Source organism: Haliaeetus albicilla, chromosome 2 (assembly GCF_947461875.1).
Source record: "Haliaeetus albicilla chromosome 2, bHalAlb1.1, whole genome shotgun sequence".
NCBI classification, from domain to species: domain Eukaryota; kingdom Metazoa; phylum Chordata; class Aves; order Accipitriformes; family Accipitridae; genus Haliaeetus; species Haliaeetus albicilla.
Window position 1 is genome coordinate 69442762 of NC_091484.1, and position 17263 is coordinate 69460024.

The window sequence follows — 17263 nt, forward strand, 5'->3', positions numbered from 1 at the left end:
AGTCTGGACAGAAAAATAAGTCACATTACTTGATAAATACCTCTTGGAAATATTTTGTTATTAAGTAATTTGGTAGTTCAGAAATGTTAGATATTTCTAGTAGTTAGATCTTAAATTATTATAATTCATTGACTTGAGATACACTATGACAATATAAGCCGGGTTAGGGTATTTATTTTGTGTAGCTTTACAGAAATGTTACCACTGCCTTCAAATGAGATTTACAGTTAAATAAAAATGCATTGAACACACTGAAGGCTATGTACAAAGATAGGAACTTATCTATATATTTTAAAGTTCTCGTCAAAAGGCAGTTTGCACTTTTAGTACTAATCCCTTTAAATTCACTACACTCTTACTTCTTCTTAGTATTGGTTTTCAATCCTTCATTTAGTTTTCAAGCTATTGAAAAATGCTTATCTCCAACCAATGGAAAGTACCTTTCCAACTATAATGTACCCACACACATAATCACTAAAATTGCAGAATCCCTTTATAATGATTTGTTGATTTTTTTTTTTTTTTTGAGACATCAAGTCTGTGCAGTGTGGTCTCTTCCCTACCAATGCTTTTATTTAAATATTTATATAATAGTCTAACTAACAGTATCATATTCTTACCATTTTTCCACACACACATGTTTAATTCCTTCAAAATTATATATCTTTCTTGTGTTTTTTAATACTTCTCTGCATGCAATGACTCTTCTAAAATAATGGAGAAAATGTCAGTAAGCTTACTAATTTCTTCAAGACTCTAACTTGCATATTCAAATTTTCTAGGTGACTCCTCAGTCTAAGACAGTTTTCAATCACTTTCTAAAAATGCATTTTTCTATTCTTGCTTTTCCCCCTCATCAATTTAAAAAGCAAAGCATACCTGATTTAGTCTACTTTTAATTAAAGGGCCTTTTTCCTTATAGGTTTTTCCTGATAATATTAGAAGTACCTTCTAGTGCTCTTGGCTCCTCCTACACTATCCTCCTACTCTTATGTTCTCTACAGAAAATGCGTGGCTAGTTCTATAGATTTTTATTGTATGCTTTCCATTGCCAGTATCTTCTGGAAGTCTTTCTTTACCCCAGATACTTTTTAACAATTACACATAAAGTGCACAGGTTACATTTTACATATTTTAATGTGTGATATATATTTGTCTTTTTTACATATTGAGTTGAAACAGTTAATAATCTATAAACTAAAAATGAATCCTCTTTTTATATTACCAACATTTCCTCTCTGGTCATAGAAAGTAAATGTTCCTTGATATGTACAGTAGCTTCTACTCAGCACCAGAAGATTAAGAAAAGCAAGAAGTAAATGAAATAAACAGGAATATGTTAGGAACAGGGAGACAACCATGCTGAGCTGCCAGTTAGGAGAAAAGCCAGCAAACAGGTTTGCCTAAAAGTAGCAAACCATCTGATGAAGAAAGCAACAATAAATTAACCTGCTGTTAAGGTGTTTAGACTAACAGGTCACAAAATATACAGGACAACTTGTCTCTAGCAACAAATGAACCCTCAAACTATGGCAAAGAGAAAATGAAATAAAAAAATCAAATAATGAATCATCTTTTCAACTTGTGAAGTTCTCTGAAAGTACACATTTGTCATCCACTATATGACACGGTAGGATGACTGTCACTTACCTTAAACATGTATTTATAAAAAAAGATTATCTTGCTGTTTTTCTGTATCCTTACTCACGAATAAGACATGCTTCCATGAATTTCATTGTCATTATTACTTGCAAATACTTGTAATATGCAAAGCCACTCTTTCAGTCAATGCCAAGAGGTAGTAACACTTCTAAAAAAAGTTACTAATCCAAGAATGAGAATCCTCCCTTTAGCTCCAACTATGTATATATGCTCATAATTTTCACTGTTTGGTATTGATCTTTCTTATTATTCATGTATTTGCCTACGTGCCCTGAAACCGATCTTTTAAGGAACTACAGTTGTACTTGACCACATGATCTTTGAGCGTGGAAGAACACATCTGTGCTGGTTTTGCCTGGGATAGAGTTAATTTTCTTCATAGCAGCTAGTATAGGGTGATGTTTGGGATTTCTGCTGAAAACAGTGTTGATAATGCAGAGATGTTTTCATTATTGCTGAGCGGTGCTTACACAGAGCCAAGGCTTTTTCTGCTTCTCATCCCACCCCACCAGCGAGGAGGCTGGGGGGGCACAAGGAGTTGGGAGGGGACACAGCTGGGACAGCTGACCCCCACTGACCAAAGGGATACTCCAGACCATATGACATCATGCTCAGTATATAAAGCTGGGGGAAGAAGGAGGAAGTGGGGGGACATTCGGAGTGATGGCGTTTGTCTTCCCAAGTCACTGTTAGGTGTGATGGAGCCCTGCTGTCCTGGAGATGGCTGAACACCTGCCTGCTGATGGGAAGTAGTGAATGAATTCCTTGTTTTGCTTTGCTTGCATGCGTGGCTTCTGCTTTACCTATTAAACTGTCTCTATCTCAGCCCACAAGTTTTCTTACTTTTACCCTTCTGATTCTCTCCCCCATCCCACTGTGAGGGTGGTGAGTGAGCGGCTGTGTGGTGCTTAGTTGCCAGCTGGGGTTAAACCATGACAACATCAGCTGCTCAGTTTTCATCAGAAGAGATATTTTGATGCCCTGCTAATTTCAGAACTTTATTTTGAATATTATGTAATATGCATACTCATTTACTAAGTCATCTGTGTTTCTTCATCAATGAGTACTGTAAAGCAACTCAAAGTCTTTATCTTTTCCTTGTCAAAAGTTATCTCCTTAAAAATACCATATAATAGAAACTAGATCACTGTTCATCTCTCATGTCACTGATGTGCATGTAGAGCACTTACAACGTCCAAGCACTTTTTAGATTACTCTTCACTGCTAACACCTTGCACATCTTTCTCAAAGTACTAAGGCTGCCTGCATCTCTGTTTAGTCACTTATTTTTCTTCTGATTAGAGATGAGTCATACAATCTGGATCTAGACTGTTTTTTAAAAAATCAAACTACCCTTCAGTTACCAAGACCAGTACTTCTTTTTCTAGTATCTAATTACTTGTTTTCTCAACCTTGTTTGTAATGATAGGATTTGTCTTACCTAACTTTACCCAGCTAAATGTTGTTCGCACTATCTTAAAATAGGCATGTCTCGTAAGAGTGGGATGAATCCCCAGCTAGACATGCCTGTCTCCCTTTATTACATATAAAAAGAGCATAAACAGCTAACAAACTCAGCTAATACATGGCCTGGAGCAAGTAATTTTAAATGTTAAAATGGAAAGTGTATACCATTAGTTTACCCACTTGTCTCCTTGGAGACATGATGCAAATATATATGCGTTAAAGCATTCTGAAACTCAAGTGCAACCACAAAAATGAAATTCTGTAAAATACAATCTCCCTCTCAAGCCCACTTGGAACTCTATCTCTGGGAAAGTGCTTTTTGGTTTAACGGTGCGTTTTTCTTTGTTGTAGGAGCCAGCTACACACTAATTCATTTGGGACATCATCTTTTTTCTTTCTCCTGTTTATTGTTCACTGTGTTTGGAGAACATGACCTGTTACACTTCTTCCACTTACGAAACCATTTTTTTCCTGTCACTTCCATCCCACAGCTTCCAAACTCTGTCAGTAGACCATGTTATAATGATTTTCACTTCGTTAGTCACCTGCACTGTTTATAACTCTCCCCTTTAGTGGTCTCTGGCCTCATTATCAGTTCATGTTGGTTCTGGCAACTGAAGAGTTGCCAACTGGTTACTTTTGCTCCTTTAAATTATTCATATTGATTACTTTGACAAATGTGACGTACATGTTGGCCTGGAAATGCAGACAAAGCAGAGAAAGGCACAAAACCTCCCTCAGTTTTACTACAGTGGCTACCCCAAGTTATCTTAAAAGGTATTTTAATATTGTAGACCTTTTTACACATTGCCAGCTCCACAGAACAATGAATATATATTTCTCTGTGTATACAGCACCTAATATATCTTGAAGAATATTTTAATATTAACAATAGTATTAGGCATAGGTGGTAACCATATCATGTCTTCTTTAATAGCATCCTATGGCCATCTAAGCAAGTATGGCTTCTTATTTGTTTGAGCAACCTAACACTTCAGGTTTATCTTTGCCTTCTGGAAAAGAGTTCCTAACTGGCCTACCACATTTTCCTAAAGAATCAGATTATTTAAAGGTTTTATTGCCCCTTACTCCTTAACTGTTATATCTACTTCTTGTATTTTAACCAAGCTACCAAGTGGGTACAACTCTTACATGGTAAACTCAGTTCAAGTACTATAAATATTGCATACTTCCTACAGATGCTTATACAAAACAAATACAGGGTGAGTAAGACCTCAATTCAATGGATTAAGCTGCACTTTAGGATCTTTAGGTGCTCAGTTCTGTAAGGTTTTTTTTTATAATTAGATAATTAGTAACACAGAAATGCATGTAACTGTTTCACAGTGTCTCACAATATTTACTGTCTCTCCTTCCCAGGGCTTTTAATAGCATCAACCTTCCCCCTCATCAAGACTTTTTTTGGAACGAATCACTTACTTTGTAATACGGTCAATGTTAGCAATTTGCTTCTGGTTCCGGATTATTTCTATAGCTGCCCAAAGATGCTGGATAGCCTTTGTATCTGCCTGTCGTCTCTTCGTTAAGCGTGCCATGACCTGTTTACTTGATCAGCTGCAGCCGATAAATAAAAAAAAATATACCAAAAAGTTAATCATGAATTATGAAATGGATTACATGATGATCATATTGCAATAAATATGATTACAAGGAAAATTTTGTTAACCTATAGCAATTCAATTTGTATACAGCAGCATGTTTTCTTATGCTTAAAGAGCAGTAAAAAACAACAAAAAAAGTAGTTTAAAAGAACCCATTTCACATCACATAATCTATACAGAAGACAAAAGGTGAACAGTAAAAATTATCAAATCAATAGCAAACAACTTAACTGGTTACGAAAAGTCACTTAGTTCACATCTCAGTTCTTAAAATTTGGTAAAAAGCAGAAGCTACCCTAGCCTGAAGCTTCCACAGCCTCCTGCATTACCCGAAACCCTTAAAAAGGGCAAGTGGTGCTTGACTACATCGCACGGTGTAAGCATGAACCCTGGCACAGAGAAAAAGCTGGACCCACAGTTTAGTATACAATACAGTTCTCAGAGTATTACTTTCATATTTTTATCATTTACAAATATTTTTAAAAATCCATTCTATGAGCAGAAATGAGAAGTATATTTTCATGGATGATAAATATTTAAAAAAATACTTTGGAGCAATTCCATTTTCTGTAACATGCTAAAACCCAACAGGACCAGAGTGCTTCTGATGGCATTTACCCATCTAATCAACCCTGAACGGGAACATAATGAGCATCTGGCTTTGTTTACAAATTTTCCAAAAGCTCGAGGCAATGAGTACAGATAAGCCATAAATCGCCTACAGCTCTACTACAAGCACAGAATCCCTTTTTAAAAGCTTAACGATGCATTTTGATCACTAAATAACTTTCTTCCAATGCCACCACTTTCTCAACGAAAAAAATGACTGATTTATGACTGCTACCAAGGTCTATAATTTATTTTAGAGCTCTGTCCTCAAAATGAACTCTGTGGTATGCACGTGGATATTTGTAGCTAGCAGAATATTAACTTCAGTAACCCCAAATAATATAAAAAATGCAAAAACATTACACCATCTGTGCAATGTTAAAGATAGGAATTTAAGTATTAAAAGTGTCCCTCCTCTCAAACTCAGAAAAATTAAACAGATTTGAGTATTCCATCAGTTGCAGCAATGTAATTTTCAAGTCCATGGGACCTACAGATACTTGTCAAAGAGGGCTGTCAAGTTTCAGATCCAGTATTAGCTCAGCAACGCTCACTCACTCTACAGGTGTAATGAAATGAAGTGCAACGTTCTATTATTAAGGAGAAGAAATGATTTAACAGCATTGTACTTAACATTACATAGCCCGTTAAAAAAAAAAAAGAGCAAAAAAGATGATGTGAAGTGATATGTGCACATCCAGGTGCATGAGGCACCTCTCTCTGGCTGCTGGAGATAGCAAGGAAGGGCAGAACAGAGCGGCGCTCACGGAGACACGGCATAGTCACACATTGACCCCACAGTTCCGCTTTAGAAATCTCTTCCCACTGGGATTTAAAGTAAGGGCAACTGAGTGGATCTCCCAGTAAAGAAAGGCCAAGAATACATTTTTGAGGGAAGGGTAAGAGGCAATATGACAGATATACAGCTAAGAGTGACAGCCAGCAGATAGCATTGCCTAAGAATGATTCAGAGAAAGAAAGCCTCTGTTGGGAATAGTGGTAAAAGACACTGCATCCCTGTGAGCTCCTTTGCATTCATTTCACAGAACATGAGGCCATTACAAGTAAAAAAAAAAACCCTCCTAGTTTGTAAGAGAAACATATGATTATTTGTAGAATTTAACTCTTAAGGAAAATAGACCTGTAAAACACAAAAAAAAGGTTAGACACTATCATGAAAAAGGACAATCTTTACAGTCCTATTATCTTAGCATAGAAATCCTCTCGTAACACATAACTGACTGAAAGTGCAATAGTTCTTTTTATTCTAGCCCTCTACAAACTATCTGCTTTAAAAGCTGTCAGCTGATATGGCAGTCAACAGGCCGGACACGGAGCCTCTTACGCAGTATCACGTCCACATGCGAGGATCAAGGAGGAAACACTCATCCTTCTCGACCCTGATATCAGTGTGAAACAACAGACTAGTTCTCAGTTCATTTTGTTACAAACGAAGTGGGTCCTGTTATCCCAACTACTTTAAAAATAACCGTTATTTTTGGCAGCCTGGCACACGGCTGCCTGCGTGAGAGCCGCTCTCAGCGTGCCTGGCAGAGGAGGAAGGAGCTGGTTTTCTCTCACACCCCTGTGACGCCTGGGCCTCAGGGCCCCAGCACAGGGCAGGGCCTCAGGGAACCCATCTGCTGCCTCAGCGTGGCCCCATGTGCCCACTGTGCAGCCGAAGGAAAGGCTGACCTTTGGGGCTAAGGACTTCCCTCTTGTGTCTCCAGGGTGGGAGAAGCAGCCCACGTCCAAGACAGGGAGAGGGAGAGTGAAGGATCACTGTAATTACGAGTTCCTGAAGCCCTGTGGTTGCAGAGCTGCACCTAAGATGGCTGCCAGCGGGCAGAGGAAGACCTCTCCCTGCAAAGGCCCTACGGGCTCCCCGTTTCCTCTGGAGTGCGCTTTTGGAACAAATTTCCCGACCACCGCCCTGCCCCATCCTTATCGCGCTTTATTGGCTTGGAGTGTGCAAACGCTATGCCCTGTGCCATGGCTAACTCCAACCCACAGTACAGGCACACACCTGCCAGGCCCCAACCATACAGGGAGGTGACTCGATGGGACCAGACTGGACCTGGATGGAAGGAACTGCGCCAAAATGCTCTGGTGCAGATCGCCGCCAGAACTGCTCCCTCCTGGCTGGTCCCCTGCTCCCCACCACTGCTCAGACGGGCACAGCCATGGCTCTTCCCCCGTCTGTCTGGAAATAAAAGCAGTAGGAATTCTGATACGTGGGGCACAGCAATCACACGTGTTCTGTTCTGTTGGGGTTTTTTTTTGGTAAGATATAATAATTTTAGCAGCTGTTCTGCCTTCAGAGAATGTATGTTTCATTTTTATAGCTTTGGTTTACTATTTAAGGGCATTTTTCTTAAACTTGAGACTTGACACTCCACTATTTAAATAGCAGTTCTTATACACCACACTTCCAAAAATACAAAAATAGATTATTTTTTTTCTCCCAAAAAAGCCCAGACCACTTTAGCATTATTTTCATCTTTTAATTGCACGGTGTAGAAGAAATATAAAGCCTTTTTGCATTAAAGAAAAAGATTAAAAGATTGTGGCATATTTCTTGCTGTTCATTGCAGTCACTCTTCCTCCATGCTAAAACTAACCACAACCGTCTACTCCCTGCATTCCTGCAAAAATATAAGCAGTTTTCTATATTATTATAAAATCTTAAAGATAACTTTTATCAGACTGTAAATAGTTCATAAAATGCTTTGGAGTGCTACTTCCAAGCAACAGAAAATGCTCCCAGTGCTTCAACATGCACAACTTATTCATGCAAACAATAGTTTAAAGTTTAATGGGAGACACATTAGATTCTTAAATCCATATTTATCACTCCTGATTATTTGCTTATGTGTGGGTGCACACACAAACACACACAAGAGAACAAGCATAAACATCCAGTGCGTGTGAGTGTGTGCAAGAATCTACGTCTTAGAGATTAAATACTGAAAGAGGCTGATTCATCCATGCAGTGTTTTAAAGAAGATAGAATTGCAGAGACTCTTTAAAAACCACAATACTGAAATGTACATTTACGTATACATGCTTGAAGGTGTTTCTCATCGCCCTCTTTCATTATAGCATTCATTTCAATATCCTGGGAAAAAAACCTAAAAGCTGAAGTAAACATTAATTTCCCACTTGTGATTTGCTAGCCATCATGCTTGTTTAGCTACGGTATCCCCTGTCCATACAAAATTATTTACTTCATGCCATTTCTGTCACATTCTGCTAGCAAGTTTATGGTAGGATGCAGCTTCTTGGAGAAAGGTTGGCAACCAAAAGACGGCTAAAAATCTAAAAATTTATATCAGCAGGATGTGTCTTAGGTTTTGTAGACCTCCGTGGGACATGCAGAATATAAGGAGGATTCTCCTAACAAAGGAAGTTTTGTATGGCTGACGTGCTAGTTCACACTCTTCCATCACACACTCACTCACACAGGGCCCAAAGCAAATAATTCATCTTCTCAATTTTCAACTCTCTAACAGTTCCTCCGTGCAATCTGAGCAAGGTTTTACTATATTTTATATTTTAAATCCCTCTTGAATGTCCTATGTACAACATTTCGAACAGTATACCACTTTATTGTACACAACTTTCCTCACGAGCTAAACGTTACCCACATTTCTTACAGGCAGGCTCAACAAGCTGTGCTTTATCTTGTGAATACACACAGCATGGGTTATCTTCTCAAAGCCCATAGCAAAGCATGCATTGCCATGCGGTGGCAATGTTACAGCAGTGGCAAACCAGACTTACTGTCAAAACAGCAAGGCTATTAGTCGTTAGACACAGACTTGGCCAAATCAAATGCTGTACAGCTGTCTGTTGCATTAATACTGGATACGGAAATCTGCACTGCAAGTCAAAATAAACAAAAATCACCTTGCAGCATGTCTAGGGATTTAGCTCAAGGAACCTCCTGACCTGCTGCTTGCATTCAATTTAGCAGATACTATCAGGTACTAAGTTTAGCTAGAAACTCTCCCTACAGACAGAAACAACTGAAAGGTAGTCAAATCTTGCCATTCTTTAGCTATTAAATACCATCGTCCAAGCAAAATATGGTGCTTCTGAAAATTTAACTAATGAATTGGACTTTGCACTGAAGCAGACGGTGTTGCAGTTGGGTGCTGCTGCTCTGATGGGAGCTGCTAATTAAGAGCTGACAAGTAGTAGCTTGTTAAATCTTCTGTTCGTACTTCACTGTAAGTGAGGCTACCTGTGGCGCTCGTCCCTTTCAGTGCAAAGTCAAACAGGTTAAACTTCATCCCTCCGATTAGCCACCATTTGGCTGAGATTTGGTATGCAGTTAATTGCAATGGAAAGGCAGTTTAAGAAGTTGATCCTTGCCACTACTCAGCTGCTAGTTTCTGCCTTTCTGCAATCCCTGGGGTTTGCTATTGTTTCTTCCACACTACACAGTGAAAAGATTTCAGACTCAACAGAAGGAAGAAGCTAGGCTCACTCCTAGTTTTTGTGGCTTTCATGTTGTGAGACTGGCTCTGACTTTGGGTGGTTAGGAAACTTGAACATGGGCTTAGCTTCGTATTTATATGCACATTATAATATGGGCTCTAGTACTTCTTAAAGTGTAACTTTTTATAGTAAGCATAAAACTGTATATATCAGCAGTACAAGCAGTTCCAAATGTTGAGTGCTTTCTTCTTGTATTAAATAGGAGTCTCCTATTAAAGTCCAGATTACAAATTTGCAAGTAGAGTTTGGGTCCCTGGACTTTATACAGGTCTTTGTTGTACTGTGAATTTCTGCAAGTTTATAGTTCACAATTTAAACTGCTGTTAAAACGTATCTTTCATTACCTGTTTAGTGGCAGGGTAAACTCTTTAGTCTTCCCCTCCTAAAGCAACTGAGAGCAAAAGTGGTAACCACCCTATTTTTACATCTGGAAGGTGCACGTGAAAAAGCTTTGACTGAGCAGCAGTGAAGGTCATGCATGGGGGGAAAAACAAGAGAAAGTTTAACTTCAGGTCTGCCTTGCGGATCTAGCGATCCGAAAGTGTGGGAAGTAGCTGCTAGGGTGAGGACAAAACTTTTGGCAAGAGTAATCCCACATTTTGCTTATGACTTATTTGTATTCCTGAGCATGCACTATTATGAGCATAACCTGGGATTAGCTGGGCACCTGGTAGCAGGACATCCTCTTTTGCAAGTGTGCAGGTTATCAGAAGTAAAGATTTTGCATACAAAGAAATTTTCAAATGTTTAAGAATAAGCAAATGTTTTGGTATCATTAGATATTTATTCTGGACTTAATCCCAATCCACTAAAATCAACAAATGCCTTTCTGCTCACTTTCCAGGGTTTTGGAGTAAACTTCCAAATGCTGACTGCTCTTCCACATCCTCACAATGAAAAGCTTAAGGAGGTGTTCAATGATGTTAGTGAAGCTGAAAGATGTAACAAAGGCTTGTGGCTGAAATAGGCAAAATTTCTTTGTTAATTAAACTGAACTCAGAAAATTAGACTATAAATTAATAAAAGCTACTGAATTCTTCAGTGTGCCTTTTTGTATTAAGAGATTAGTTCAAGCTGTAATGCTGTCATTTTGGAAGTTATTAAACTACAGAAGATTTTTGGATGTTGAATGTGTGTCATTCCTAATGAAAATCTTTTCATTTCACTGTTAGATTAAGGTGTACACAGTCTATTCAAAAGAGATGTTTATTAGCATAATTACCCTAAATATTTCACATGTGCAAGTGAAATAATTGTGCTGTTATGCACAACCACACCTTTTGCATTTCCTGATTGCTAGGTTTGTAACCTTGACGTCATGCAACTTTTTGAGTGAGGTTTTGCATAGCTCCATAAAGTGCAGTACAGACAGAAAACAGGACTATATGAATACAAAACTGTAGTTCTGCTTCTTTCTCTCTGCAATTTAAATTTTTTTCCAACTTCAGCACACAGAACAAGAAAGCTTTTGCTATTACTTGGTGCCATTCCAAGATGGCAGTTAGCCACTGTAGAAATCAGAGCCAAGGACAGTACAGAATTAAAGGCCCCAAGAATACTTTTACTACACATATGTGTAAGCTCTATTTTAATCCCTGATATTGCATTTACTTCATTTGTATTGTATTTCATTCAAAATGATTAAGTAAGTGTCCTTCACTGAGGCTAAGGCATATGATACTTGAATTTTAAGCTCAGACATTCTGAATCATTAGTATACAAAGAGTAGAACTCTCTTTCTTTTTCTTCTGAAACCAAACCTGGAGTTTCTTGTTTAATTAACTCACCCTGCTAGAGAGAACTTGACACAAATCTTGAGGCACCATCCCAAAAGAGAATTTCTAAGAAAGTGTAAGTCACTGTAAACAGAGTATAATAAAACCTGAGATGAAGTACCAACAACAGCTGCTAAGGAAGAATAATAGCCATACAACCCAAACAAAAGCTGTCAAAGTGGTTCTGTTTGCTACCTAATACAAACACATGTACTGGGCTAAAATGTAATCCTCTATTCTCCTGCCCCTCCAGCCAACCCCAGACTGGAATTTCACAGACAATAGCAAATGCCATCCCAAAAATTGGAAGGAAACTATCCTTTGTTCCTGTCTGGCAGATATCACTGAATAAAACTTTATCTAGCAAAGTAAGTGTGGAGAAGAACACAGCTGCCAAAGAAAGTACTATAGTCAAAAGGGCTGAAAGCGAAGAGCCAAATTGGTTACTAGCAATGTAGCTACACCAACTTCTTTAAGTTCACTACTTTTTGGTTTTTTAACAGCCGTTGTGTTTTACTCCAGGTAATGTGCCTAGGTAAGCTGAAGCATATAATATATTTTCTGCTAAAGATTTGTCTCAATACAATTTTTCATGTGTAGAGGCTCCACATTAATCTTTTAAAATAAGCAGTATCTTTCTTAATAGTTCCACTTTTAATAGGTATTAAATACATGAAGAATATTTTTTTTTTATAGCTTGTATCAAAATTAACAGTTACATAGGAACATCAAGAACCACAGAAGTTTTTGTTTACATGAGAAAATCATGGTTCAAAGCTGCGCCACGGGAGGTTTAGACTGGACATTAGGAAGCATTTCTTTACAGAAAGGGTGGTCAGACACTGGAACAGGCTTCCTAGAGAGGTGGTTGATGCCCCATGCCTGTCAGAGTCCAAGAGGCATTTAGACAATGCCCTTAATAACCTGCTTTAACTTTTGGTCAGCAATGAATTGATCAGGCAGTTGGACTAGATGATCATTGTCGGTCCCTTCCAACCGCAAATTCTATACTATTCTATTCTACCACTGAAAATGCATATACCATTAATGCATTTAGCAAACTTCTGAATGAACACAATTTCAATTAAAAAACAATTTAGTGTGGTTTGGCTAAGGCTTAGTTAATGAAATCAAGCTACACTAAATCAAAAGTTTCCACAATGGAGCTTGCACTAGTATAAATTGCTTTAAGAAATACGGTTCTTATAAAGTGATGCAAGCTTCTCCTGAAGATAAGCTTTAGCTACCATAGTAACAAAGCCCCTTATTTCCAGGATGATGATACACTAGTATTAAACAGCCTTTAAGTTGTTCATCTCCAGAAGACTACTCATCTTTGTTCAAAGGAATTTTCTATGGAAAAGACAGTCAAACACGACTAACTTCAACATCACTAAATAATAGATGGCTCATATGAGGTGTAGAAGATCATCCTACACACTTCTTGTCCCCTGTCATGACTGAAAAATAGCAAGTTCTCATCAGATTTGCTTACTTGGGGAGTTATCAAAAATACTACTAGCACCCAAATTGCTACCAGCGACACTCTGGCTCCCCTGTATGAATGCACAGATGCACAGACACACAGGCAAGTTACACACACCTGCCTTGATATAAGAGGCTTGAACTAACACGTTTTACCTTCCATTTGCCACAGACTAAGAGCATGAAAGGGGTCAGTTACAGAAGATTAAGTGACACGTGGAGACAGGATCATGTTCTGAACCCATGCTTGCATGCCTATACAGGCCTTCTGTGGTTTAACTACACCCACTACCAAATTCCGTATTTCCCGAAGCAGCCTAAAGCTAAACCATGGAAAGATGCTCAAGGAGAATCCATAGAAGGAGTTAATGTCTGATGAACAGTCTGAGCTATTTCCCCATGTAGACAAGCCCTTAGTAAATAGATGCTTCCTGTCCATTCGCTTGGCTGTAGCAAGCAGAGATGATTAATGCAGCTATGCATCCTGACAGGCTTCAACGCTCACTTGGTCGTAAAAGGGGAAAAATCATGGCCAAAGAAGGCTGATGGTGAGGGCTGGAATTTCAGTTTGGATGATAAATAGATGCCACTTTGATTCTGCAGCTCTCTCTAATAAAAGTGAGAGGTGGAAGACATCTTAGAAGGTGCTAAGAAATGTAAATGAGAAGAGTAGCTCTTTCTCTGAAAGCAAGCTTTTGATCATCATCTTCCTTTCTGTTCTGAAAGCTAAGGAGCTTGGTTATTCTGTAAGCCTCAACTGAACTGATGCAATACATTTCTTCTCTGTCAGTTAAATAAGCTATGATGACATAAATAAATAAATGATTCTTCATGGTATAGTAGCAGGGAACGTAATTCTGCATAAAGTCAGTTTCACACTAAACAATGAGAAAGATACATTTTCCAGGTCAAAGAACTAGGAATGTATGGAAAAGCACTAAATCATGAAAAAAGGTAAATTCATTGCAGATTACTTAAGCTACATGGTAAAATAAGGAGTTGATATTCACTTTTTGCAGTGTAACATGAGATTCCAAATTGCTGTTTTTTCATCTTTTTCTCTGAACTACACACAACTGACAGTATCTTTAAAGTACAAATTGTGATTCTGCTGCTAGCAACAGGACTTAAACCTTAGATGTTTGTAAAAACTATTCCTCTACCAGGCTGCATTTTTATTGACAAAAGGCAGCTGAATCAATTTTTGTTGCTCCTTAACAAAAATGAAGACTGCCTGAACGTGTTTCTTTCAAAGCTATTCTCTTTGGCCTCTCCCTCTCTATAAATAAAAACACAACTACACGACTTCTAGAACTGCTCAGATATTTAGTTATTTGAAAGCCAGTGTGTTATGCAGACATGATCACTTTTCTCCAGAAGTCAGGCCATGAGCAACGTTAACCCAGAGTAGACTTTGTCAACAGTCATCTCAAGGACAGCTGATACTATATAAAGAAAACAAGTGCAATTCTGAAATAACTAACGTTTTCAAACTGAAGCTCCTCCAAGCCCAAAATGCCTGGGCTCACCCTTGGAAACCTTCAGAAATACGCTCAGAACTTACAGAGTTAAAATACATTGATCTGTAATGCAGGTAAGATGAGCCAAAGATAAACACTGCCAAAGCTTACAGGCTTTTACAGCATTAATCAAAAGAAACTTTAAGGCAGGGAGAGGATCAAATTGTAAAATCTGAGCTTTAGATCCTGCTTCTGAAATTCAAGGCAAATGTAAGAAATAACGGACCTGAAAGTTTCACGCAACACTCCCCCAGCTGTGGGACAGTTCATCAAAACAAGAGCAACAGAAAGAATAATATGTTGTAGAACTGGAAGCCTTTCCCCAAGTCCTCACCTCGCTTGGTTTTCTTCTCTCTGTTTTTTAGACAGTGTTATTTCCTAGGTTGGGCACAGCCATCTGGCTTAACAGTACACTCTGAAGTATATTTGGAGCGTATGCTCTCTCCTTCATAGGCAGTACCCAAACTCACTAATTATATGCATTCCAATAAAGCTTTCCTCTCATCCTACCCCAAACCAAGTCTATCATCACTCCTTAGTGAAGCCTTAATCCCTATGCATTTCAAAGGTCTGTTTTGATTTTTTTTTTCCATTGACATTTCAAATTTTTTTTATACCGCAAAAGCAGGTAATTTATTTTGTTTGCACTTTCTTACTTCAGATTGCCCTCGGCTCTCCCCCTAAAATGTTCATGTCTGGACAAGGACAACACTTGCCTAGAGGACACTTACAGACATGTGAGAACAGCAGTTTTGATGAAAAACGGTGTACAGTGATAAGCAACTGCATTCATACTAGACACATCCTTAAGTGGAAAACAGCTGAGTATAATCATGACCCTTTTTATCTTTGCTGCAAAAGTTGATTAATGTAAAGTGGAAAAATGATAAAAAGTAAGTTTCAAACCCACAAACTTTTTATAAAGGGAAACTTTAAAAGCCAAAAAATTATTCAAGAAATAAGGATCTTCCAAAGAAACTGGTCAGGTGATGAAAATATGTTGCCATTACTTCAGATAAGAGCAGTTTCTCAGCAAACCTGGTTAACAGCTGACATCAAGAAAACTTTGTCCTACCATTGCAGGTTAGCATTTCCTTCCTGTAAGTTGTTTAAAAGAGACAGGAGTGAGGACAGGAAGAATATACCACTTAATTTTCTAACCAGCTCTTGGTGTGGCTGATGGTGTGGGGGAGGTTGGCAAATGGGCTTTTCTGGCATAGAATTTTTTCCCAATACCATACGTGCTATCTTGGATTGCAGTCTCAAATTTGTTGAGCTGTTTCTTTCAAGGATCTTGGTGGGAGCTCTAGTGTGATCTCTTTTGATACATTTTCTATTACCTATGACTTTCAGATGCTTCCAACTCTTATTTCTCATGTTCTCTTACCTGAAGCCAACTTACGACATGTCTTTATTTTTTAATGCAGAGAATTCTTCTCAAGGCTTTTCCAGGACCAGTTGCGGGTGAACTGAATTATGCACTTCTTTGATACTGAAAATCCCTTTCGCATCAGCATGATTTTTGCATTTTATATGTGCTCCGTATTACTTCTATGGGAAAGTTACTACTTTGACCAATGGTTCACTATTAAATTCACACACACATCCATGGCATATGCTAGAGCTACAGGTCAGAGAGACAAAAGACCCCTCTGCAGCTCTGGGAGATTACGATACTTCTCACTTGCAAAATGATGTTCTGCTTCTCCTCTGGCAGGTGCATCTGAAACCTGTTTCTTCAAGCGCTGATGATGATGGTGATGACATAGAGCAGATTACAAAGGTCATTCAGGGAGGAAATTACTTCCTGAACACTCAAGAGCTCTTCCTGCTGTATCATTATCTAGGGGTGAGGTTTATTAAAGGCAACAGGACCATACTGTTCTCTTCTCAGCCATTTCCTTCAGACACAGAAACAGAGGATTAATAATTTTGTCAGCTGAAGCAGGACTTCATTTTTCAGATTATTTCAGTTATTCTACTGCCAACGTTTGGCTGGGTTTTATTTTACTCTTTTAACCTGAATGCAGATGAATGAGCCAGAGCTCTGACACAGAGACTTAGCACTATAGGGTGAGGAAAATTGATGGAAGTGCAGGACGTAACTGAATAGCATGCCATCCCTGTGGCTACCAGCAGAAGTTAAAGCCCAGGAAAATTAACTAATCCTACTACCAACCTAACATAAATTTCAGAAAATGTCTTCCACGAAATACAGCCTCCTGCTGTGATTTCTGCAAAAATCTTTTCTGCCTAACCCAAAGAAAATGAACTGCAAGTGTCATAACATTATGGTGTTATAACAAAGGGCAAGCCTGTTGACTTGAAGCTTGGATTTACAATACAATATTCCACAGGAAATAGAGGAAATAAAATGCTAGAGTTCTGGCAGTCTTTCCAGTCAGTATCTTATTTTGTCATGTGGTGTTCTTTCAACCTAGGCAGAAGACCTGAAGTCCACTGTGCTGCTGAAGCACCTGCCTGGAACAAGTCCAGTTGTGATGCCTGATGCTGAATGAAGCGTTTAACTCTGGGCTACTTCACCAAGCACTAGAAACCACCTGAAGCACAGTCTAACACTTAGTCATCCTCTTAAGCTGCTCCCTGTCCTACAGAACTG

At 38.6% G+C, this 17263-nt stretch overlaps 1 protein-coding gene across 7 annotated transcripts in view; it reads right to left on the minus strand.

Annotated features, from left to right (window-relative positions):
- Window positions 1–17263, minus strand: part of ZMYND11 (zinc finger MYND-type containing 11) — a 110356-nt gene that overhangs the window by 59449 nt on the left and 33644 nt on the right. For 5 of the 7 annotated variants that reach the window (XM_069778173.1, XM_069778171.1, XM_069778172.1 and 2 more), the window contains exon 2: window positions 4570–4704. In XM_069778173.1, coding sequence (XP_069634274.1) covers window positions 4570–4685 — 116 coding nt within the window. In that variant the 5' untranslated portion in view covers window positions 4686–4704. Of the gene's footprint in view, window positions 1–4569; window positions 4705–4982; window positions 5002–7386; window positions 7564–17263 lie in introns of those variants that run through there. The other 2 variants (XM_069778168.1, XM_069778170.1) reach the window with 2 other exon arrangements.